The sequence below is a fragment of the Aulonocara stuartgranti genome (genome assembly GCF_965226115.1).
Source record: "Aulonocara stuartgranti genome assembly, chromosome: 7".
Lineage (NCBI taxonomy): Eukaryota > Metazoa > Chordata > Actinopteri > Cichliformes > Cichlidae > Aulonocara > Aulonocara stuartgranti.
The window spans coordinates 8,386,024-8,411,995 of record NC_138945.1 but is presented as its reverse complement, the minus strand read 5'-3'; the positions used below and the strand labels follow the sequence as shown (position 1 = coordinate 8,411,995).

General features: G+C 39.8%; 2 protein-coding genes across 10 annotated transcripts in view; both read left to right on the top strand.

Annotated features, from left to right (window-relative positions):
• The first annotated feature begins 295 nt into the window (after positions 1–295).
• odf2a (outer dense fiber of sperm tails 2a) lies at positions 296–16,756 on the top strand. 6 transcript variants are annotated; one of them, XM_082540719.1, is made up of 19 exons: positions 296–497; positions 1,867–1,980; positions 2,147–2,260; positions 2,356–2,532; positions 3,037–3,230; positions 3,493–3,625; positions 3,767–3,892; positions 4,415–4,489; positions 4,605–4,676; positions 4,821–4,937; positions 5,156–5,341; positions 7,908–8,017; positions 10,960–11,095; positions 11,305–11,415; positions 11,521–11,784; positions 12,276–12,376; positions 13,772–13,934; positions 14,520–14,645; positions 14,730–16,756. In XM_082540719.1, the coding sequence occupies exons 1-19, from the start codon at positions 495–497 to the stop codon at positions 14,898–14,900; spliced, it is 2,493 nt and encodes an 830-aa protein (XP_082396845.1). In that variant the 5' UTR covers positions 296–494; the 3' UTR covers positions 14,901–16,756. The 6 variants fall into 6 exon arrangements, with proteins under 6 accessions (XP_082396845.1, XP_082396843.1, XP_082396842.1 ...); XM_082540717.1 differs by lacking the exon at positions 296–497 and adding an exon at positions 564–734 and having other exon boundaries at positions 3,037–3,224; XM_082540716.1 differs by lacking the exon at positions 296–497 and adding an exon at positions 564–734 and having other exon boundaries at positions 4,418–4,489.
• Positions 16,757–19,109: 2,353 nt separating this feature from the next.
• The window catches only part of sptan1 (spectrin alpha, non-erythrocytic 1), a 37,685-nt gene continuing 30,822 nt past the window's right edge, over positions 19,110–25,972 (top strand). For 2 of the 4 annotated variants that reach the window (XM_082540511.1, XM_082540508.1), the window contains exon 1: positions 19,110–19,239. The gene's annotated coding sequence lies outside the window, so the exon portion shown is untranslated. Of the gene's footprint in view, positions 19,240–21,643; positions 21,815–25,972 lie in introns of those variants that run through there. The other 2 variants (XM_082540510.1, XM_082540509.1) reach the window with 2 other exon arrangements.

Genomic DNA, 25,972 nt, shown 5'->3' with positions numbered 1-25,972 from the left:
AGACAACGATGTAATCATGTATATTTTTGTTTTCCTTTTCTGTCATTTAGCATATATTGCATTAACAGAAACGTGAGATTCGCGACAGCAAAGATGATGGCAGAAGAAAAACACTTCACCTGCTTTACCGCATTTGACTGCTTCTTGTTCCTCTGATGATTCAAAGTAAGAGTCCGAGTGAGTTTCAAGATGGCTGCTGAGTGGTGAGCTTACTTTAGAAAATGGAATTGACCTAGCGGGGGAGTGGGGGAGATTCATCTTCATTCAGCTATTCTCTTTGGTAGCTTGTTAAGTGTGTTGCTAAGTGACGTAACGTCGTCGACTCTGCTCCAATCTCTGTTTGAGAAAGACGTCACGTGCTTTAAAGTGACCAACCAGAAAGAAGCTTTGTCTGTTGGCGTTGACTCCAATCCAACTCCTCTCGAAGCATTAAATGGTGCTTTGCCAATGAATTATATTTCTATTTTGGGGGGTGTGTTTTTACGGTTTCTCCTATGGTAAGATTCCTGACTTGTTCGTTTACTATACACATCCTAAAAATGCTGTCGTGAAGGTTTGAAGCTAATGTGATGGGAAGGAATAGTGACCTCATGACAACTTCGCCAACTGTTTAAAACAATGTCGATATGAAGTGTACTCTTTGGTTATACATTAATAAATGGGGCGTCAGCCAAAAGTCTTTTCCTAATCAGACATCAAATACAAGAATGAGGATCAGATTTGTCGGTGACGGAGTGAGTGATAGATGTTGATAGGTGTTGATAGACCAAAGAGTTAAGGTGGAAACTGCCTAGGAGGAAAGAGGGAAAGCAAGTTTGATGTGAGGAAAGGCAGGAGTGCAGAGGTGTTTGCAGAGGAACTGTTTTGAAATATAGGAACTATGTCTGGTACAAGGCAAAAGAGTTGGCTGCTATGATGGAGAGGAGGAAGAAGGTAAAGTCTTAGAGCGATACTTAGAGTATTGCGTGTGCAGGAGAACAGATGGAAGCAAGGCCAGGAGCACTGTATTTGGATTCAAGCTGTCCAAGTACTGTGTACATAGGACAGCACCTTTCTTCTCCTAAGGAAGGAAAAAAGGACCAACCTGTGTGATTAAGCTGGAAAGGATGTGAAAAAGGAGAGATTGATGAAGGACAGAAATGTGCTAAGAAGAAAGTGTGTTGAGGAAATTGAAGACGTTCTTTGAGGAGCTGATGAATGAAGAAAACGAGAGAGATGAGGATTGATGAGGAAAGTTAGGGAATCTGAAAGTGAGGGGAGCTGTGAAGATGATGAAGAGTCCGTCCAGATGACATACCTGTGCAGGTATAGAGATGTCTGGGAGACAGAGTAGTGGACGTCTTGACAGATGTGCGGAGCACTAGTAACTACAGAGGGGTAAAGCTGATGAACCCCTCCTCAGCTTCAACAATAGGTGGAATAGACTGGAGAAGTGGAGGCATGTTCTGGAGAGAAGAGGCACGAGTGTCACTAGAATCCAGACAGTAGATGAGGTGGAAAGGTGAACATGCAAGGAACAGCGTTAGTAAAGGTAGAAACGTTTAGAAACATCGAAAGCAGTGCACAAGAGAAATGAGTGTGTTGAGCTGGAGGTGGCAGTTGATGATCTTCATTGGGAGTAACCAGAGTGGACAGGATCCAGAATCTGTGTCGGATCATATCCATAACATTCTTTTTGTAAAAGAATACCCAGTAATTTTTCTAGCTGTTTTTGACTTACCTTAACAGAAAATTATGGATTTTGTGCACTCAAACTAACATATCCTGTCGTATTTATTCGCAAATTATTAAGATATTGTTTTTTTTTTTTATTGAGCTACATGCTGTTCTATTAAGCTTATTCTTACTTAAGCTCATGTGCCACAGAGGAAAATCACGAGAACGCGCTCAAATTCACCTCCAATTCATGTGCACATCAATGACACCGTGCCAGTACACGTGCACCTGGAAAGCCAGAGGAGTCCTGGCAGGTCACCTCAGGTTAGATATTTGTATGTGGACTGTCTGTCTTGTGATGTTGTTCATGTTTTATTGTGAATGTTTCTCCTAATCTAATCTCTTGATCATAAGCCGTTTGCTCACTCATGCCCATAGTACATGCCCATTCTAATAAATGCAATTAATATAAGCACACTGTATTTTAAAGGGGAAGACTGCAGTCAACAAAGCAGACCTTCGTCCCACAGCTAAAGTCAAAACTCGAGGTGTGGGGATCACGCCAGGAAAGACCTCCATACGTGATGCCACATATAAGTGGGAGGTAATACCTTCTCTCAGTTTCCAGTCCACTCTGCTATTTTTTTAAAAACACTCACGCAATCAAAGATATAGTGTCACGGTATATTTTGCACCAAGGGGCCAACGCACAACCTTGAGATCACACCACCGAAACCAGAACCTGAAAGCTCGCAGTCTGCACTTCAGTTAGCTGACCTTGCATCAGAGGAGGAAGAAGGCCTACATGGACAAATCAGCCAGTACACGAGGAAGATTGACAACTTATTGACTGAAGTCAGCTCGCTGAAAAACGAGGTCAGTTTGAATTAAGCAACTGTCCAACCTACAACCCTAACCTTACTATTAATTAGACAGATTTCAGATTATAATTTGTTTGTTAGTAGTACTTATGTTATAAACATTGTTGATTTCTATTTTTCTTACATGGGATTTTCAAGGCGAGTCTTGTTACATATTTATTGTTACATAACCATTTAAGGGCACCCAGACAATAAATGGGTTTATTCCATGGAAACTGTTTTAAATACTCCTGGAAATTTGAACTCCTGGAAATTGAATGGTAAAATCTAAATGTAGAAATGTATTAATTTAGTCAAAATTCTCCAGTCTTGCCACTCACGTGTAATAAGTATAGCAGGGAGATAACCTGTTCATTTACCCCATTGAAAGACTTGCCCTCATTTTAAACTGCCACATCTGATGATCACAAAGAGCAGTGAGGTTTTCTTGTCGATTTCTGTGCTTAAAGCGTTGGTCCACATGTCCTTTTTCACTTATACCTATCCGGTATATGTGCAGGTAGAAATGCAAAAGAAGGAACGGCTGCTAGAGCGTCAGTCGAAGCAGCTGAGCGTGTCCCAGCGGGTGATCGCTGAGCAGGAAGAGGAGCTGGCTGAGGTGACCAAAGAGCTGGAGGAGACGGAGAAGGAAAACACCAGGTTACGGCTTTCCATGGAGAAGATGCTGGAGGAGAATGACTGTAACAGGCAAATGTGATTCCAAACTCATTCCCAACCCTTCACGTGACAAACAGCCTCTCTTTGCCCTCATTTTCAAAGGGCTTAGAGATCTGGGTGGTTAATTATACTATAGGCAACTGAAAGAAAATAGCTTGATTCAACTGCATTTCAACTATACTACCTGTTAGCGTATGTGACATAAAGGTGGGACAGTCATTTCAGAGTATGACGTTTATGAAACTCATGTTCGAGTAGTAGTATGTTTGTGATTTAAGGTCTGTTTGTTCCTACACAGTGACAGTGGGCATCAGGACAAAGATGCTTTACTCAGGATGCTGATGGAGGCTGAGGTGAATGGAGCAGCAGCTGCAAAGCAAGCCTCCGCCCTGCGAGAGTCCATTTTCAATCTGTGCGCTCCTGGTAGCAATGTGAGTATTACCTCAGGGTCTTCTCTTTCAATGTGTCCTGTGAGACTAGGGGAACATGGGAACTTTAGAAAGAAACAGGAGGCTTTCTCAGTGTTTCGTGATGCAGTGTTTCTATCTCTGTCTGTGTCTTTGCTGCTGAAGAAGCCATTTGGCTCTGAGTCTTCAGCCTTGGCCTGTCAGAACGAGCTGCTGCTGCAGAAACTGGAGACATTTGAGGTCACAAACCGAACACTGCGGAAGCTTCTCAGAGAGCAGCATGAATCTCAGGTACTGTGCAAGATGATTTTTTGATTTACAGCACAGATCATGTGGAGAAATCTAAAGAGAGCCTATTGCGCCTTAAGCTCCAGTGTAAATGGTTGCAGGACTGTGTTGATGATCCATTTCATGCAAGCAGGGTCCAATGAATGAACCGTAACCTCAGTCTAATCCAACTGCCAATTTACAATAGCACAAAATACACAGGAACTCATGCTGCCTTTAGATGAGTAAATATTGAACTGTTTCTGGGACAGTATTCTTTCACATGAAAACAACACAAGGAAACCTCAGTGAAGAGAAACAGAGTGAGAAAAGGGGGCATGTCGCAGTCGTAGTTTTGGTAGGAAGCTAGATTTGCCAGTATGGTGCAGATCTGTTGTAATTTTCAAATAAATGAATCCTTACTTAGTAAGTTGATTATATTCTGTCACAATATTTAGCCTTGGTTGGTCTCTTAACACTTTTGTAGATGCAGTAAATGCTTGTTAAAGAAACTGGTGAAGTTTTATATGTGTGGATGGTTTAAAGCAGATGGAGTCACTCCAGCTGTCAAGGAAGGACGAATTACTCAAGAAACTGGCAGACACAGAAGCTGAAAATGCCGTGAGTTTAATAGAAACTACAAATTCTTTTTGTTTAAGTAACCTCACAAAATACATCCATTTTGTGTTGTTTCCTTTTTTGTGTCAGAAATAATATGTTTTCTTTCCTTTTACAGCATCTTGTTGTTAAACTTCAAGAGAAAGACCGAGAGGTTAATCGACTTGCCAAGCTCTTAGATGATGAAAAGGTGGCTGTCTTATTTAGAGCTCTCTTCATCTGAAATTTTCCATACGGCATTCTTTCACTGCAGCATTACTCATATCATATAATCTTAGAACTAACAAATGTCAAAGCACAAAACAAGTATCTTCTGCTGGCTTTGGAAATGCAGGACAATGCCAGGAGCACAGCTGTTTTTTCAAAGAGCCTGGAGTCAACACGAGCTCATTTACAAGGACAGCTCCGGAGCAAAGACGCTGAGAACAGTCGCCTCACTGTGCAGATAAAGGTTTGTGTGGTATCTTCTGCCATCTGTTGCTGTTTTTGGTGCTGTGTATAATAATGATGGATGGATGGATGGAAAGAAATGATAGTCAGTGAACACACACCCTGGAGAATATATATTTATTGCAATCTATATTTGTCCAGTTGTTTGTATTGTAGTCAGACATGTTTTTTTCAGTATATCGTTATCTATGCGTCTGTTATCCTCTGCCATTGGTACAGAACCTGGAAAAAGCAGCCAATCGGCAGAAGGTGGAGATAAAACATCTGACAGATCAGCTGGTGACACTAAAGCAGCAGGCAGGCGCAGACCGAGAGGCTCTGAAACGAGCCGCACGGGCCCAAAAGCAGCGAGCTGAGCGCAGCGAGGACACTGCAGGCCATCTCAGCATCCAGCTGCTGGACATGGTACGTCCTTCCACAGCGCAGACATACCAGTCTATTAAAACCTTTAATGTCATGGATATTAAACTTGTTCTGCTGTTTTTTATATTATGTCATTTCTGTCAATTATATTCTGTTCAGTTTGATTTTGTCATATAAGTCAATTCAACTCAATTCAATTCAATTTTATTTATATAGCGCCAAATCACAACAAAAGTCGCCTCAAGGCGCTTCATAGATACAGAGAAAAACCCAACAATCATATGACCCCCTATGAGCAAGCACTTTGGCAACAGTGGGAAGGAAAAACTCCCTTTTAACAGGAAGAAACCTCCGGCAGAACCAGGCTCAGGGAGGGGCGGGGCCATCTGCTGCAACCGGATGGGGTGAGAGAAGGAAGACAGGATAGAAGACATGCTGTGGAAGAGAGACAGAGGTTAATAACAGATATGATTCAATGCAGAGAGGTCTATCAACACATAGTGAGTGAGAAAGGTGACTGGAAAGGAAAAACTCAATGCATCATGGGAATCCCCCCCGGCAGCCTACATCTATTGCAGCATAACTAAGGGAGGATTCAGGGTCACCTGGTCCAGCCCTAACTATATGCTTTAGCAAAAAGGAAAGTTTTAAGCCTAATCTTAAAAGTAGAGATAGCGTCTGTCTCCTGAATCCAAACTGGAAGCTGGTTCCACAGAAGAGGGGCCTGAAAACTGAAGGCTCTCCCTCCCATTCTACTTTTAAATACTCTAGGAACAACAAGTAGGCCTGCAGAGCGAGAGTGAAGTCCTCTAATAGGGTGATATGGTACTACAAGGTCATTAAGATAAGATGTGGCCTGGTTATTTAAGACCTTGTATGTGAGGAGCAGGATTTTCTTCCTAGTTTGACTTCAGGATCTGCAGTTAGTTTGGTTCCAGTGTGTCGCAGAGAAGACGGGTCTTATGAAGAATACTGACTGTCTAGATGTGCATCTATGATGTGTTATTTTACAGTTGCCATTCACCATCCTCCTAATGACCTTTGCTGTTTTGTCTTTAAGAAGATGCAGTGACACTAGACTCTTTGTATATTTGAAAACTAATTTAAGGAGATGTTTCTTTTAGATTCAGTATAATACTGATGCCACTTTATCTTCATTATTTTCAGAGGTTGGTTGCAGAAGGATCTCAGGTGCTTAAGAGTGTGAGCTTGAGCCCATACTGTTCTTCTTAATCATTAGGCTGCTTCTTTAGATTGTACCATGATGTGTAGCTTTTTCAGATCTTTTAGCCTGCTTCTCTTTGTCACGCAGGTTCTATTTAAGTGATTTCTGGATTCAGTGGGTTTGGCTGTAATCAGGCACAAATGTGGCCCAGATTTCCAAAAAAATGTGATAAATCACAGTTAATTCGACCATTGGTACAGTTAAAAGAAACATTTGATGCCTTCTTTTATTTGAGCCTGCCCAGATCCTGAAGCCTTCTTCATCGTCTTTGTCACTGACTGAAGAGTTGCCAAGCCAGCTAACTTAAAGAAAGCCTGTCAAACTTGCTTCATAGTCCAACCCTCTGGTCCGTACTGCAGCAAACAAATGTAATAAACACCACAGAGTGTGAGCCTGAAATTTGAGTAGATGAACTGGTAATGTGGAGTTTTAAGTTCCAGAGCAGCAGATCAGAAATAGTTCAGTCAGCTCTGAGTAAGTGTGCAGGTGGGTTATGAACAAAAGTCTTATTTCATGCAGCTCTGACACACCTATAGAGAGTCTGTACTTTAATTCAGTAGAAAAAGCAATATTATTCTGGCTGCTTATATGATGACCAGTAGTAGGTACTGTAGATATTAATGTCTGGGACCTTATTACTACAACTGGGCTGGTTTGTCAGTACTATCTTACCCTCTGGAAATATTTGGCAGGGCTGTTCTCTTTGCATCATTGTCATGGTCCTATTGGCTTGGAGAGCAAATAGCAGACATACAGGATAGCTATAACTTTCTGGATAACCCCAGGAGGTTATAGCTATCCCATTAGTCTACTATTTTGCTTCCCGGTAGTTCTACATCTTTAGTTTGGATCACCTTCTCTGTCTTTGGCATCACTCAGCCACACTTAGTGTGTCCTCGCTCTTGATCCTTTCTGGTGAGGTGCATCAAAGAGTTAAAGCCTTGCAAATTTTCTGGCATACAGCTTGATGCCATATGATGTAAAGTCATAAAACCAAGGAAAAACAGGACTTGTTTTGCTCCTTAAAAAGGTCGAGCCATTCATACATCACCAGCAATCCAGCACAGTGCTTGTGTTTTTCAACTTAAAAAACAGCTGCAGCATGTTCATAGACAGAGCTGGTCACAAACACAACAGTGGATTTACAGATTACAGGTTTTTACAGTTCTACTATATGTTTATGTACATTTCCAAAATGTCTTTGGACATGATTCTAGAACTCAACAAATGGAGATATTTGACCATAATGTACAATCAAATACAGCATATCAACATAAGCACCTCATACCAGGAGAAGTCTAAAAACAAACCAGTGCCCAACTATGACTATAACTGAATCAACCAGTATTAGTGAACAGTGACAAAGATGTATTCCAATTGCAGGAGAAGCAGATAGCAGAGGTGCTGTCAGCAGCTGAGACATGGCAGAGTCAACATGCACGAGAAGCAAAAGACAAGAGTAAACTGGATATTGAATTGTCGCTATTGAACAGGTAACTGCATTTTCCTTTTCTCTGTTCACAAAGGGGGGATAAAAAACCCAAGATCCTAAACTCCTTTTATTTTTCACAAAGGAGTTTTGGACAGCTGAATAGCATGCAGGACAATAAAAGTCTGTTGATATTTTTGGAAAATCACCATGAATACATTTTTATTTTGACGTTTGCAAGGTCTTCAAATGTCACATTGGTAATTGTGCAGAGCAAAATGCCTTATACCACTAATGACATTAGCATAGGGTTATAGACTGTAGCCATATACCGAGCATCCCTTCATTCATTCATCAAGCTTTCTTGCTTTCAGTATCATTCTGGGAGAGAAATAAACAGGGAATTGTTTGAGCTGAAGTTGGATATAGCAGTACATTTGAGGGTGGGATGTGAGAGACATGCAGATATGGAGAAAATGTAGTTGACACAATATGTACATGTATGTACTTTGGCAAAACTCTGAGAGGAGCACTCTTGCTGAGACTCATTTGTTTGGCTGTTTTGTTAAAATACAAAATAAAATGTGATCCTAAGGAAAACGTGTGTGTGAGATGTAAATTTCAACTTAATTAAATTTTTATGTATATAGCGCCAAAACAGAACCACAATCGCCTCAAGGTGAAAACTGTGTAATCTAATAAACCCATATTATATTGACAATAGAACATATCAGCACATGTCAAAAAAGTTGGAATGGAGCAGTAATAGTCTGGAAAAGTAGGTGGTACTGAAAAAAATGTCTGGAGGAACATTTTGCAGCTAATTAGGTTCATTGGCAACAGGTTAGTAACATGATTATAAAAGCAGCATCTTGGATGCAGAATTTCTCAGCGTAACATAGATGGTAAAAAAAAAAAAGGTTGCCATAGATTGCTGGTCAAAAAAAATGAAGCCGGTATGGAAGTGCATTATATCCATCCATGCCACCTGGTGGCACTAGCTGAGGTTGCAAAAACACTTCCAGTCCTATAGAAGTCTATAGGCTTTCTGTGTTCCCCTCTGCAAACACTTTGCTACTGTGTTCTTTGACCTAGTCATGCATTTTGGGTCATACTGAATAAAATAATGTAAACATTATCATACCATGTTACATAAAGCAGGATGAGCTGTGGTGTTATCTGCTTTCTCATTGGCTAACGACTTGTGAGCGTACTAGCAAGTGGTTTCACAGTCAGAGGTGCCCTTCGTCACTGTCAGGGTCCATCACTGTTTTTTGTGATGAAGATGGTGGAAAGGTTGACTTTGAGACTTCAGAATGGACATTTACAAACTGACGGGTGATGCCAGAATAGCTATGTAGCTACAACAATCTCCAAAAAAATCTGCATCTGCAAATTGTGGAGCAACTGTGCTGTGGTCAGACAAATTGAAATTTGATAATCTTTTTGGAAAACGTAAATGTCAGGGGGGGATTGGCAGGTTTCACATCTTGAAAAGCGCCATCAATGCTGAAAGGTTTAGAGCAAAATATGCTCCCTGTGTGCATAATATGCATATTTAAGCAAGACAATGGTAAACTGCACATTTAATCTATTCCTACAGCATGTCTTTGTAGTGGAAGAATCTGGGGGTTGAATTGGCTTGCCTGCAGGCTGACCCAGATCTTTCAATAACTGAAAACATTTGGCACATTATGAAATAAGAAATATGAAAAAGAAGACATATGGCTGTTGAGTAGCTAAAATCCTCTATCAGATAAGAATGGGACAACATTCCTCTCAAAATTCCAGCAGCTGATCTTCTCAGTTACCAGACATTTACGGACGCGTGTTAAAAGAAAACGGGACACTACCCGGGGGGAAACATGGCCCTGTCCCAAATTTTGTGAGATGTGTTGCTCACATCAAATTCAAAATGTACCAGTGTTTTTCTTTGTCAGTTTAAATACTTGATATGTTTTCATATTTTACATATTCTATATTGTGTTGTGAATAAAATAAAATGAGTTTATGAGATTTGCAAGTCATTTGTATAAAGCGCCTCGAGGGAACTGTTGTTGTGATTTGGCAGTATTGTCATGGTCCTGGGTCTGGGCACCCTGTGTTTTTGTTTCCTGGTTTTTGAATATACTTTCACTTAGTTAGTTTCTGGTTATATTTGTTGTTTCTACGCCTTAGGGGAGGCACAGAAACAAAAGCCTGTGTTTCATGTGTCACGTCGAGTCCGTTATATACTCATGTCTGTTCTTCAGCAGTCCCAGCGGTCCGTGTCTCAGCTTGTTTCTCATGTTTCCTGTTTTATTTTGATAGTCCCGCGTCTTGCGTTTAGTGTGTTCAGGGTTGCTTCCTCCCTGTCACATTGTCTCTGACTAGTCGCAGCTGTGTTTCCCTCCTGTTTGCCATTTCCTTGTTATCATTGTGCATTTAGTCCTCTGTCTGTCTCTTGTTGGTGCTTTTCTTCCTTTGTGTTCCAAGTTTCAGGTTTCAGGTCTTAGGCTTCATGTACTTAGTATTTTAGCTTTTCCCAGTATAGCTTCTGTTAGTTCCATCTTAGTCCTTCTTTGCTTTTGTTTGTAGTCTTGTGCAGCCAGAAATAAACTGCTCACTTTCTGTTCACTTCGTCACATCTCCATTGTCTGCATTTGGGTCTGCACTCTCTTCACTCCACACAATCTGCAGCAGCAGACATCACAACTATATAAATAAAGTTGAATTGAATTTATTTTTACTTGAGTTTTTATTTAGTCCAATATCACAAACCAGTGTGCTCAGTGGACCTTTTAAACATTATTGAACCATATATAAGTCTTTAGACCCTTAATTCAGATAAGGGCAAGCTTCCAGAAAATGTAACATGAAAATCACAAAGATCCCGTTGTGATGAAATCAGTTACCAAGCTTCATTAATAGAATTTTGACTTTGGACTTTTGCTCTTTCAGATGGATTTTGTTTATATGAATGGAAATCTAATCCTTGTTAACTTGTTATCATATCTGGTATGACAGCCGTATAGCAGAGCTGACTGAGCAGCTTCATACTACTAAGGATAAAGGCAGAGCAGAGAAAGAAGCGCTGCTGGATCGTCTCCGTGAAATCACTGCAGAGAGTACTGCTGCCAAACTGGAGAACCAATCCCTCAAGGTGAAACAGCCAAAGTCACTTATTAATGATAACAGATTTGCTAAATGTTAATGAAACCATGCCCTGATCAGAATTTAGACACATCTGTTATGCTTTTGCGGCTTGGATGTAATCTTTCCATTACTGATTCTAATAGCTTTAGGTTGACTTATATTGCATTAGGAGTATGAACTGTCATTTTTATTTAATAAAAGTTCTGTTTCTCTCAGGCTACAGCGTCTGCGGTGGAGGAGAAGCTGTCCGTGTCTCAGTTAGAGCTTCAACAGGTCAAAGTTTCCATCAGACAGTATGAGGGCCTCCTAGACAGCTATAAGATGCAGGTCATTATTTCACACTCTCATGGGGATACAACAGTTTTACATTGTCATTGTACAGAAATGACACCGTTATTGTCCTTGTTGTCCTGTTAAACCATATCTACAAAGTTGGAGAAAACCCAGGCTGAGGCAGATGAGTACTGTGCTCGGCTGGCTCAAGCAGAGCAGAAGGCTCAGACGGTGCAGGGGGAGCTGGAGAAGGAGATCGATGAAGTGCGCAGGGAGCTTCTGGGACGGCTGGCAGAGTTGGAGCCTCTTCCTGAAGCCCTACAGCGCTCCCAGCTACAGCTGCAGGAAGCTCAGGATAGGGAGTGCAGCCAGGAGAAACACAGCTTGGATCTCAGCACAGCACTGACTGATCTCCGCATGAAGGTTACAACAGTCTTATGCTTTATAGCCAAAGATAGCATTAAAAATATTAACAATATTGAAATGATGTTAATGAAAATAAAAATATAGGATGGTAGTGGTACAAGAGCAAGAACAAATGGAGATGACAGATAATAAATGATAGATGGGCAGAAAGGAATGCTTGTTGGGAAGTGTGGATACAATGGTGCTTTACAAAGTTTGGAAAAATAGCTTTTTAATATAATTATAGCTAACAGACTAATAAACTTGTAGAAAAGGGCACAAATAACAATTCTACCATACCCAACTGGGGGTAATGTGGGTTTTAGCATCTCTCTCAAGAGCATTTCAACTTTAACAGGAGCCAGGGATCAAACTACCAACTTTCCCCCTTGTCTCTTGAGCCACATCCATTCCATTCTGAGACTACTTTTCATCTCTGTGCAGCTTCAGTTAATATTCAGTGAAAATGTTTTCTAAATACATTATTCAAAGGCCTTCTATTGTGTTAGGTGGAGACCCAAGGCAGCCAGATGGAGCTTCTTAGACAGAAGAAAAAGGTGCTGCTGGAGGAGAACAGACAGCTTCAGCAGCGAGTAGAAAGTTTGGAAAGGTCCGTCTTCTCTTATGCTGTTTCACTTTAATAATGTCTAGATATATAATTATTAATCAACCACCATGTCGTCCAACAGCTGTTTCTTGTTCTTGTCTTTACACCTTGTCATTTCCTAATAAAACCCCGTATCTGATCCTGTTCTAGAAAGCAGGTTTCATGAAATTCAGATTTTTCAGTTTAAAAAAAAAAACCCAAACCCCAGGTAACATAACCGGCTTACTGGGACATTTGTTGTATTGCAATTGGTCAAAATAAAACACAATGATGGAGTTAACAAAGTCGGAAGCAGCCATTTCTAATCCTCTTAATACTAATGATATGAGGCTGGGAAGAGAGCATATAGAACTATGTTTGGCCATAAGTGAAGGAGCATGTCCTCCATTGACAGCACGCCGTTGTTTCATAGCATAAAGGGGAGTGGACAGAAGACACTTGCTGCTCCACAAAATCATGTTGTCAGCAAGTCTCTGAAATGCTTTTAGGCAGAGAAATGTCCTGTGAGCTGGGTAAATGCTGAGGTAAACATTAGTGACCCTGTCAAATGGGAGCAGCACATTTTATATCAGGATTCTGAATTTGTATTTTGTGAGGTGAGAATTGAGCAAACATAAATCCACTGATGTTTGTTTAGCTATTGAATCATGATGTCCCGTCTGGCTGAAGAAGGAGAGTTCCCAGGCTTGATTGGCCAGGGGGTCTCCTGAAGCAGCAGAGGAGTATCAGAGGGGGTATCCGGTGCAATTTCTGCAGTTCTGATAGAAAAAACTGGGGTGTGATAGGAGTTTAGAGTCTTTCGGTAGGCCTCAAAAAAGTTCTGGCAAGCTGTCCGCTGACTCAGGAATGGGAAGCTGGCTGGCTCAGGCTGTGTTTGGTTGGGCAGGAGAACTGCTGACTGGGACTGGCAATACACTGCAAAAACTCGAAATCTTACCAAGTATATTTTTTTAATTTCTAGTCAAAATAATCTCATCACACTTAAAATAAGACACAATCAGCTACAGGGTAACACTTCAGTAAGATATATGAACTTGTTTTTAGACAGTGCATCTTGAAACTAGAGATTTTTCACTTATTCCATTGGCAGTTTTTTTTTTTCACTTAATACAAGATATTTTTGCTTGGAATAAGTGAAAAAATCTGCCAATGGAACAAGTGAAAATTCAATTAAATTTGTCTATTTTTAAATTTGACAGTGCTTGCCTTGCTTGTCCTGCCTTGCTTGTCCTGCCTTGCTTGTCCTGTCAGAATTCCACTGAATCATATTTGAATTATATCGATTTAATATTAAATACGCTCTCAAAGCCTGTTAATTACGCAATTTGAAATATATGTTCATTGAAAATACTCTAACTGCACCTTGTTGTCATTGTCTTTTTGTTTGCCATCTTCTAGAAAGTTAAAGGAGGCCGGCAGTCAGAATAGCGACCTGCTAGCAGTTATTGCAAAACGAGAAGAGACCGTCCACAGCAATGAGCTCCGTCTAAAAGAAAAAACAAGAGAATGCTCATTATTGAGCCATCAGCTGGAGGAGGCTCTGGATGATGCTCGCCAACAAGTCTGATCCTTTTTCATAGTGATTTACTTATAAAGAACTTTACACAAAATATGATTAACCCCAAGTGTGACAGCAATTCACAATAAAAAGACACGATGATACAAAGCACATACAAACCATACAGCCCGGCAAGCTTCAGAGGAAACACCTGGATTTTAATTAACATTATAAAGCAAACTTAATGATACTGCTTCAAATATGTTGTTCCTTTAAACCACTCCATCTACACAATGGACTGTGTATGTGTATCTGTAAATGCAATGTTTTAGCTCTAAATGCCCACTCCCTCAGCAGTATTATAATCACGGGTTTCATTTCTTTGAATTGGGCTCTGGGTTAGTGTTCTGAGTCAGTCACCACCTTAGATATCTTGGCATCTCTGGCTATTAAATGTTTCCTTTTTAGCTTGTATTAAATAGGCTTTATTGATGATTGAATTTAACTGTGGTCAAATATGATACACCCATTTTTTCATATATACATACACTGACTATATTTTTATTTGAATTTGTTTATAAGAGCATGTAACATTGAAATAGTGTATAAAAGAAATTATAGTGAAATCCAGTGTGATCTGTTTATCAGATGTCAGAGACCAAAGAACGTGTTGTCAACAAACAACGTTCCACCCAGTCCAAAATACTGGACCTAGAAAACCAACTCAGCAGGACCACTGCAGAAATTAATCAATTGAAACGGAGCAAAGAGCAGGTAAAGGCTTCTGGGAATTACTGACTAAAATTGTCTGCGTAGAAACATCTGCTGGTCTGTAAAGTATGTATTTCTGATGCTTAGATGGAGTGGCGGTACCAGAGCCAGCTGCAGGATTTGAAGGATCGCCTGGAGCAGTCAGACAGCACTAATCGAAGCCTGCAAAACTATGTCCAGTTCCTCAAAGGATCCTATGCTAGTGTGTTTGGAGACTTTTCCCTCAGCAGCTCTCTGCAAGCCTCCTCACCCAGCTGATTGTGTATATTCCAGAACAGTGGCATGACTTAAGCCTGTCACTAGATTTGGCTGGCAGAGCTGGAGGCTGTGATGGTACCACAGTTTAAATAGCTCAGCTGTAATAAAGTTTCCTACCACAGAGCTCACACTTGATTTTGTCCCTATCAGTAAAAGATGTTCATTTTTGTTGTAGTCAGATTTTTATCATGGCAGTCCACAGTGTCTGACTCCCCTATGGAGCCTTAAGTGACCTTAAGAGCTTAAGACAACTGCATTTATTTAGGTGTGTAAAGACATTTTTAAAGAAATGGTAGAGAGCCACAGGTATTTAACCCGGCCACTGGTTATGAGGGTATACTTAGAAGAAGTGCAGTTTTTGGTAGTGGTTGGCTCCTGTTACGAAAGGCTATGTGGGCTTTCATAACAGGTAGTTGTGAAAATATATTAAAAGACTAATAACAAAAAAAAGATGTAACCAAAACAACAGCGAACCACTAATGCAAACAACTTTAGAAGTGTAATTCTGTGAAAGTAATTCTCCCAGACATACACCTTTACAAAAGCCAGTGCTTGCATGAGATGTTTCGCCAGTTTAATATTGCCTTCAGAAAGAGATTTCGCAAGGTGCTGGTGATGGGGCTTTGAGAGGTCCAGTTTGACTAATGTGTGCAGTGTGGAAGATGAGTGTTGCCCTGGGTTGCGGTCGACATTGGTCCCGCTTCCACTCTTCATCGCCCAGCAGCAGGGTGTGGGAAATGGGGGTGCTTACTAAACCAGCTTTGCTGGCTCTCTCCTTCTGGGGGGTAGTCCTTTACATCCAGGTCTTAATCATCCCATCACTGTTGGCCATATCATATCACAATAGAGCTGTTTATCACCAGAATTAACAGTCACAGTTTTGTACTGTTGCTGACTTTTTTGTATGTATGTATGCCGAAACCAAGTCATGCATTTCTGATCCAGTAAGTACTTAAATGTGTCTTTCCTTCTGTTTGTATGGAGCTGAAAACAGTGGTGTTAATATTTTCCTTTGGCTGGTACAAGGCATTGTGTTTATCAATATCATTATTTTGAGTAGCATCAATAACTGTCATTCATGTTTTTTAAACTTGAGTGTATTTAATAATGGAAAGTTTTATATATGTTAAATATAATATTAAACCAGCAATAAAGCAAAAATATTTCTTTTCTCTTTTTTGCCATAATCAAATAGACTTTCCAATCAGTGGCATATAGTACGGCTGTTATGTTATCAAATATCATTACATGATTATCCTGGCCAAAAAAAAACTAAACAAAAAAGAATATATCACAATAATGATATGAGAAAGGCAGTCTGTAATCATATTTGTATAAAAGTACAATACCAGTATATGGTGCGGGATTATAATATTATTTTATGCCATGTTAGACCCCTAATTAAAGATTGTGAATTATTATGTAGTTTTAGTTTGCATTATTCTCCTGAATTAGAAGAAGGTGATAACTATTGCATTTGTTAAACTGATTTGCATTACATTAGACTGCTGATTTATTGTGAATGAATGATATTGTTTTATGATGCATTATACTGCTGAGTTATAAGAAATACTGTTCGCAGAAAGTCATCGCCTTATTTGTCTGATTCGAAGAGAACAGAACACACTGGAGTTTTCTGCCCCATCTCAGCAGGAGCAGATAAACAGGGAGCCAAGGTCGTAGCTTAGGCGCTGTGTGAGAGAAAGAATGTGAATGTTTAGGCTTTTATGATTAGGTGGGGGCCACTAGAGGCTATAAGAGTTTGATCAATGCTCCACCATTTTGAGATCTGATGCTGTCTGCGTACGGTGTCCATCTCCCACGCGTGTGATCATTAAAATCATCGTTTGACTCAACCCGGCCGGACCAGTGTTGTTATTGTGGTTTTTCCTCTTGTATCCATCCCCAATATTTGAATTCGTAACAATGGCAATACTCTTAATATTTATTTTGTTTGTTTTATATAGTTTTAAACTCCCCTAAAAATAGACTTTAATAATAATAATAGACTATTAGCTCATTTTTAATCCGATGGTATGAGCAGATCTCAAAAGTTGGGATGGGGCAACAAAGAGGCTGGAAAAGTAAGTGTTAATAAAAGCAAAAGATTGAGAAACATTTTGCAGCTGATTAGGCAACAGGTCAGTAAAAAGGCTGGTTTATTTTTTTTAATTACATCTTTACTCAGAAGTAAAGGTGGCAAAGTTTCTTCAATCTGCAAAAAACTGTGCCTACAACTTTTGGAACAATTTCAGAATAATGTTCCTCAGTTTAATATTACAAAGACTGGATATTTTAATCTACATTACATAATAAGGTTCAATAATAGTCTGGAGAAGCCTCTGTGTGCAAGAAACACAGAAGAGAAGCCTGAACATCCATCCTGAATACCTGTGATCTCTGGGCTCTCAAGTGCTACTGCAATAAGAGTAAATAAGCAAAATTTCAAATTGTACCTTGCAAGTCACAATAACAAAGTGCTTCACAAAAGAAATGCCAGAACATAAAAATAAAAGTTAAACACAGGTTTAAAAAGGTGGGTTTTTAGTTGTTTTGTCAAAGAGACGACAACAACAGTCACCTCAAGGTGTTTTATATTGTACGGTAAAAAACAGTATCAGAAGGAAACCCCAACAATCACAAAACACCCTATGAGGAAACACTTAGCAAGAGTGGGAAGGAAAAACTCGCTTTTAACAGAAAGAAACTTCCTTTCAGCCTAATCTTAAAAGCAGGAAGAGTGTCTGTCTCTTGGGTCTAAATTAGGCGCTGGCTCTAGAGGAGGGGGTCCTGATAGCTGTAGGTTCTGATCATGGTAGTGAGACGTGCTATGATGTATGGTTTGGAGACAGGGGCACTAATGAAAAGACAGGAGGGCAAGCTGAAGATTAAGATTTTCATTGGAAGAGATGAAGATGAAATGCTCCTTTTATGTGAATATGCTGAGATCCCGAAGCAGAATGCTTTGGTTAACAAAGAAATGTGACAGCTATTGTTGTGCTCTCTGTTATTTCTGACTGTCAAGCCAGCTAATACAAAGAAAGCCTGGCTGTATTGAACTTGCTTCTCATCAGAATCAGCATACTTTATTAATCCCTAGGGAAATTATTATACCTTTAAAAACAATCAGGGAACAAAATAACACAGCGAAAACATGAGCAATATTCAAATAAAGAGGACCCGAACATAAATTTGGATTCAGATGGGATTTTACCTTAAGTCACTATCAAAGTAGTTACACCTTTTCATCAAGTAACTGATGAGTAATCAAGTAATCTTGTATGTCTTGGTCCTAGGCCTTAGGTCCAGCATTTATCAACTTGCCTGACTCATTAACTGATGTGCAGTGTTTCTGTTTAATACCTGTTTTACTTTGCTATAGTCTCCAGTGTATTGTCTCTAATGTTACCTTTAGTCAGTTGTCTTCAGCTTTACTTACCTTCCTGTTTCTAGCTCCCCTTTTACCTCAAGTTTATTTTATAAACTCATTTGTCCATGTTTCCCAGATGGATACTCATAGTGACTCCTTGTTTTTTACCCAAAAAGCTGATTCTGTTCATCTGGACATTACTGTTTGTTTGCTTCTCTCTGGATTTTGTATGTTATATGCACTTCAGGCAAAAATAAAAGGGCTCGGTCCTTGTCCATGACATGCCTGTGTCTGTTAGTCCTACATTTGGGTTCTTAACCTGCAATTCTCCAAATTATGACACTTTCAGCTGTACTTAAACTGTGAAAGTAATTTTCACTTAAAACAAAATATCAAGTATTATAGGTTCACATCTTAAAAAATGACTCTAACATACAATACTTCCTCTTGGAGTTAATGTAAAAATAGTATGAAAAGTTTCACAGCTCTGATGTGCACTCAAAATAATTAACTGTAATTAAAATGTTTATTTTAAGGCTTTGAGTGCAAAAATACAAGATTAACGCGTTTCCGGGAGATTGTTGTCTTGTCGAATTTGCACTTTTTATCTTTGTAGATTTGTATCACCATTTTATCATCTTGATTTGATAGCGTCTGTGACCGGAACCGGCAGCACTCATATGGATCGTTACTCGCAGAGAAAGCCCGGCGGGTTACGTTTGTGTCAAGCCAACTAACAAAAAGAAAGCCTGGCGACCTTGGATGAGACTGGACGCTGTTATCAGCAGAGCTTCGGCTTCTCCCGTCACTCCTCGGTTGTTTCCGCGCAGCTGCTGAAAATGACGTCACATTTGGGTTAAAGAAAAAAAAGGCCACCCCCATCTCCATCGACAGCGGTTGTACGTCCTTCGTCGTCGTTTCGCCTGGACAAGCACCAAGTTGTAAACACTTTTTGATAAACCCACTGAGGTAGGAAAGTGCTGTTATTTTGAATTGAGTATATTACAACAGATTCCATGCACCATGTTTCCAAACTGGAAACGATTTGTTGAATTAATTTCATTGCTCTCCAAATACCGTGCATTCGATAACTGAATGGCTAAGGCTAACCAGCTGCAAGCGTTTTCATTGTTCGATGTTTTCTAAGCTGGTATGTAAAAACCCTAAACGACGAGCGAAGAAGTAAACCTGTTTGGCTCTGAGGCGGTCGGCTTGTTAGCTTTAGCCGCCTACCTAATGACGTTAGCCTTCATTGATACCCGTAAATGTACGCTGCATTCAAACAAAATGATCGGTTTAAACTTGGACAAGTCGATTGATTGATGGGGGGTTATCTATAATAAATCTTATATGTAAGTTGTAATGTTGTTATGATGCCAGTCGTGGGCGATTTAATATGCTCTCAAGAGCGAGTATAGACTCATGAGCTGCTAGCTGGCCCGTTAGTCTTAACAGGTTTTTTCCTACTTGTCCAGTGAAATTGATCTTCACTCACAGTTTTTACACTTAATGTTTTGAGAATTAATCAAGCATTGGTTTATAATATTTATGGAAGCGGCTACATTAGCTTGTCGGCCATGCTACAAGGGAGCCGCCCAGTTCAGATGAATACCTTTGAACATCGGGCCTTATCTGTCTCTCCTGCTTGTATCTCAGTGCGGACTGACTCACAGTTAATCATTTATATGTAATTTGGTGGAGACACTGCTAATCAAATAGGCTAGTGTTTAAGGAGTTTAGTAAGGATGTGAAAATGACACTGTCATTTACATACATTTTGCGCTCAGTTGAGTCACTTATATATTAACAACAGCAAGCATCTGTTCTTTTGTAGCCCGGTTATACGATGTTGATGTTTTTATTGTGAAACAGTTTTGCTGTTTCCACCAGTTTTCTTGCAACTTTCCTAAGCATTGTGCTTTGTTGTCAAAAGCAGTTGGACTCACCTACGCTTGTCTCATTAATGTGTGCACTAAGGAATGTAAATACATGGTGCCACTGTATAATCGATATCATGATATGACACTTTTATGTCATAAAAGTTTGTACCAATGTTATCTTGAACAATACCATATAATCCTGTATTCAGTACCTCTAAAGAAAAACTGTTTGTGGATCTGTGTTTCAGTGGGATCTGTATGTGTTCTAACTTTTGCCAGACCACTTTCACAACTTAAAATGTCAGTGTTGCATATTCTGCAAGCCCATGTCATAGTCTGAGCCATTTAATAGTAACAGGAGGGACGGTGGAAGTCACTGGAGAGGCAGCTGACTATAGCTCCTTACACTTACTGTCAGAGTTTGTATAGTATAATCATTTATTTAAGAAAGCATAGCTGTGTCTGCTTTCATGTACAAACAAAACATATCAGCTTATGTGAGACCAGTTAACATTAATTTATTCTGATCTAACTAATATCAGACACAAATTGTCATTGGTTGAGCTAAAGAAATAAAAATCTAAAATATGAGCACAGAATGAGGCTGTCAAATCCACCTGAGATATCGGCCAAGAGTGCTTAAAATTAAAGTTTCTGTTTGATTGTTTATTGGCTCAAAAAGCAAATTGGTGGGGATATCTGGAATCCAGAAGTGTGCAAAGAACTCTTTTACTGTCATCAGTATAAAATTTCTATGAGGACAGTCTGATTTGAAACAGTAACTTGGTGAAAAAGCTGGACCCAAGATACTAACATCAGCAACATCATTGCTGCACCAGACCCTGTGGTTCTGTCAATGGAAGACTGAGTATTTCTAACCAGCAAAAGCCAAGCAGCCTGCATTGCTCACAAATTGCTATTCTTCAGTAGAACTACACTGTGACTATGACCTAAATAGAAACTAGGCCCCCTGTCTCCAGGCCTATCAGGTCTGCCTGCAGAGGCACCATAGCCAGTCTACTAATTTTCTTTCTGCTGCATGAACTTTCCGCTCATCCTAACACCCAGTTATTCGATCTCAAATGTATAGTGATGTACTTTAAGCATTATCTGATGAACTTCCTGAAAGCGCCCTCTTTTTGCCACTCCTCCCCTTTGATGGCTTTTTAATGACTGCTGGATCGATGGCATGTACTGTAGCCACCCTATACAGATCTGCAACATGTCGACAATTGATAAACCCAAACTCAAGGTAATGATTGTGTCTGTGTAAGCACTGTGTGGCTCCGTGTGTTGTTAGTGTGTTGCACTTTGTGTTTTGGTTTCTTTAAGAAAGAAGATTCGAGAAAAGCGTAGGGCAGCTGGGATGTTATTTTGCTGAGTAAAGGGATGGGAGGAGGTACAGAGCAGAGGGAGAGAGTGAGAGAGAGACGCATGGGCAGGGCTACATCTTGGCTTATTCTCTTGTACAGCATAGTCATTGCAGGTGCAATGCGTCTGTCTGTGGAGTAGATGAGACAATTCTTTTTTTATCGTCAGTATCAGACTTTTAAGGGGTACAGTAAAGTCTATAGATGCTGCTGCAGGCTACGACTTTGCCACAGATGTAGCCTCTGCTCTTTCAAGATACAAGAGAACCTGAGGAACCAGACTTGACATATCTGGTGTGTGTATTGCTTTGGTTTTGCAGTTTTCTGATCTGGTCTGGATTTCAACTGAGCCTGTTCTCATGGAGATATTATGGGATAAGAGGTTTCTTTATTGCATGTCTTGTGTTGCTGTGAAATTCTTTGCATGCACATGAAGTCTGATATTAACATTTAAAAATTTTCTCTGTTAACCTAACAAATGCCCTTCAAAGTCTGGCTGTTCAGTCTTTGAGAAAACTCTTAGATTTGTTGGCTTACTCCTCTCTCGTGCCTGTCAGATAACATTTTTTTTTTCAGGGCTAATGCTTTGATTAGTGCTGGTTTGCACATTTTTTTATCTTCAGTTCTATTTAATGTATTATATAAAGTTAACCATATAATTTCGATGTCAGACATAGATTTAATATTTACTAAAGGGGCTAATCCATGGATAATATGTCTTTTCCTGGAGTCTACTGAAGTAGCTACAAGCAATTTACAGTATTCAAAATAATATTGCTTCCCTTCAGTCTATCCTTAAACAGCTTACCTCGTCTCCCCTGAGGGCCACACTATGTTTAAGATGTGTCTCCCAATTGGCTGTGCGTCTTCGTCAGTATTAGACTATCATTTGAGTGTGTTCGAGATAAGCATATTCGATTTTCTCAGTGATGTCACAGAGATCGAAGAGTAGAGAAACAGTCTGAGCATAATGAGGTGAGGATTTTTACTTGTAAAGGCTTGGGTGTATATGACACTGACAAAACTGTAACACTGTATATGACAGAAAATATTGAAAATCCAAATACTGTAACATTTGTTAGTGATTAAGAAAGGCCACAAACGTGCTGGATTGCAGGATAACTCCCTTTATACCATCACCTTCATCCTCCACTATTCCTCAGTAGGGAAAAAGGCCTGCCTCGGCTCATGAGACGTGACCCCTATTCAAAACACATGTTTCACCGAAGTGATTGGGTGTTGCTGAGTGAATGACTTCATCCGCTGCTCTGTGGACGTCTCTGATATAAACCCAGTGTTTAGGAAAGCTCAGCGCACTCTTAATCTGAGACATGTACTTGATAGAGTTGATCCTGTGTGGTTTGTCCTTGGCTTGATATTCACCTCCTGTGATCCTGTCTACTACTGCTACTGCAGAGAATCTAAGTTGGCATTAAGCACTTTGTTTAATAAGGCTTAATAGCTGTGTTTTTGTTAGCATAACCATGGCGTTACATGGCGTAGTAATGGGTTTTCATACAATGGCATGTTGTTTCTGAAATATGACCATATTATACAACTCTCCAAGTTGTTTGCCGTGTTACACATGTTAGAGCTGTGTTTATGACATGGAATACCTTCTTACATTTTTATATCTTAATGGTTTTACTTTAATGGCTTTGATTCTACAGAAAGGGAAGCATAGACAGTGTTAGAGACCATACAATAAAAAATTCATGCAGGTACTTACAAGCACTTTTCTATCCTTACTGAGCACTCAAAGGGTGTTTTAGTCTACAAGCCACATTCATATGCAAAAATTGGTACAGCACTTAAATGCTTTTTACCTACATACACCAGTGGATACAGTGGGTTCATGTTGAGGTTTAGCATCTCTCCCAGTGACACATTGACATGTGATTTAGAGGTGCCGGGGATTGAACCACTCACCTTCTGATAAGTTGGCATCACAGTTTGCTTCCTGAGCTGCCTGATTATACTAGCTATTTCAGGGTCGATATCCATTGTCCTCCATCCACCCACACACTTTAGTGTTTCATCACCTGACAAAGCAAGTTTTCTCTCAACACTTAGAAGCAGCTGGAATCTAAAAATCTGTCAGTGAACCCAACATTACATTTTTTTAGAACGTTTTCAGACAAATATATTCATAGTTGAGGCAACTGTTGTTGTAATTTGGCACTATATAAATAAAATTGAAATGAACAATCGCTAAATTGAGATAATTTGGGTGTTTCTGCGTTAAAGTGAACCTGAAACTTTAAATGTATAGAGGCTAATTTACACCATGGAGCCCTGCTTTCAAAAGCTGACATAGATTTAACCTGTCTATGAAGCTGGATCTAAGAAATAAGTGCCTAAAGTTAGTTTTTAAAACATGTTTAGCACCATCTTGTGCCAGTACAGAACTTTACATCACTAGCAAAACAACTAAGAACCACTGACTGCTTAAGAGATGGAGAGTGAATGTTAGTATATCCTGGGTTTCTTAACATAAAACTCATTGTTGCACCCAGGGATGGTACAAAAGGGGCCTCCTTATACAAAGTTTTGGTTTTAGTGTCCTTATTTTCCCAGAGTTATTGGTTTTTTAAAATTTAACTTTACACACTTATTTCTTAAAGCCAGCTTCACGGTGTTAAATCTATGTCAGTTGTTGAGAGCATGGCTCCATGGTATAAATTAGCTTTTATAGATGAAGTGTTTCATGTCCACTTTAAAGTAGATACTTGGACTTTGGAATGCTGCTGACTTCCACAGTATTATGCAACTGGTTGTTCAAAGTTTTGTCATTCCTGCCCAGTATAACATTTTTAATGTGTCTTGAAGATAGAAGCAAGTGTCACATGACTACAACCATCTGTGGGATATAGCTGGCATGCTAACACGGTTGTGGCCACCCCCTTTGCCTGACTGTCAGCAGTGAGGCTAAAAGAGAGAAAGCTGTTATCTAGTGATAGAGAAGGGGAGGGAGTGCTATCAGCAGATGCAGTCTTGTGTTTATGGCGTCACAGGCCTGTTATTGACCTGCTTTCACACTAATGTTCTTCACACTCGCTCACACTCACATGTTAAATTCCAGTCAGACTTTTACTGAAATGTCGAAGTATTTATACCCGGTATCTGACAGTAATGACTATAATGTATCCAGTCCCCTTAAGACTAGTCATCTTTATATTACATTAGAGGGATATAATGATTGTACAAATTTGCTGGGCCATTGCATTTATGAGGTCAGACCAGCAAAATTTGCAGTATGAAAATAATGATTTAGGGATTAATTTCAGCTTTAAAGGAATTAGAACATAAAGTGATGTCTAAGATTTTATCAGGTTAAAGCAGTAGCAGTAGAGACTGCGCTTATATTGTGAAGCACAGTGCTGTCTGACTATAGCGTATTTACCTTTTTTCAAGAAAGGAGTAAACAGTGTGCATTAGTTGAAGCTTGCAAACCCAGAGAAGAATAAGACAAGTGAGATGAATAATTCTGTTGCTGTTACCTTTGTCAGCGGCTTGAGAATGTCATGTTGGTTCTTAGGTGATGGAGACAGAGATTCACAGTCATATAGCAGCCAGCATGACTGTGCAGAATGAGGCTGAGTCCAGTTAAATCCTTGAAATGATTTAGGCCCTCTGATATGGGGTGAGTTAGGAGAGGGGGAGGGGTGCAAGCTGGAGATCACTTTGTGTCAGGTGGTGGGTTGATGGTCGTAATCGGCTTACAGTACACTGTTGGACTAGATTTTTGTGAGTTTTTGCATGTGTTGAGCCCCTGGGATGCTTGCTTGTCTGGAGAAATATTAGCGTCTATGGGGACCAAACCATCTCTGGTTCTTGATAAAAAGCTGAACACAGCTAGACTGCTGACTTCACTAATACCCCCACGTCATTCAGAGAGGGAATTAGTGGAATCCAGGAAATTGTCTCACATTTATCCATCGGTTTTTGTGTTGCTGTCTGCAGCATCAACAAAAACACGCAGATCTAACAGCATGCATAGCCCCGCCCTCACTCAGTCTGGTCTCAGCTGTTGTGCTTGGAGGTTGATTCAAACAGATCAATACCTCCATCCCTGTTTCTGTTTTGCTTCTTATTAGAGAGGCTAAAAGCTCACGTTTCAGTTTGATAAAATCATAAAACTACTAATACTCACATTGGAGTGGCTGCGGTTCAGAAGACAGAACAGGTTTGATACAAGATAAAACCCCAAGTCTGATGCATCCATCCAAGTATGATTGTGTGTTGCTGTTAGTTAGAAAGCACTTGCATAGAAAAAGCATAGAAAAAAAGTGCTTGTGTGAGTGCTCACTTAGAGTATTAAAGAACCAAATAAGAACCCGTCCATTTACCATTTATACTTTTTAGTTTCTTGTTACTGCTTTGATTAAGAATTTAGGAGTACGTTTAATCAGATATGTTGTTTAAAGCTAAGCTGCTGGAAATGATAGATTA

What these genes read in the sequence shown, in the direction of transcription:
- odf2a (XM_082540715.1), top strand. Translation starts at nt 627, where the DNA reads ATGAAGTGTACTCTTTGGTTATACATTAATAAATGGGGCGTCAGCCAA. An exon ending in GAGAGCAGCATGAATCTCAG is followed by an intron (nt 3,893 to 4,414) that starts GTACTGTGCAAG and finishes GATGGTTTAAAG; the next exon opens with CAGATGGAGTCACTCCAGCT. An exon ending in TAGACAGCTATAAGATGCAG is followed by an intron (nt 11,416 to 11,520) that starts GTCATTATTTCA and finishes ATATCTACAAAG; the next exon opens with TTGGAGAAAACCCAGGCTGA.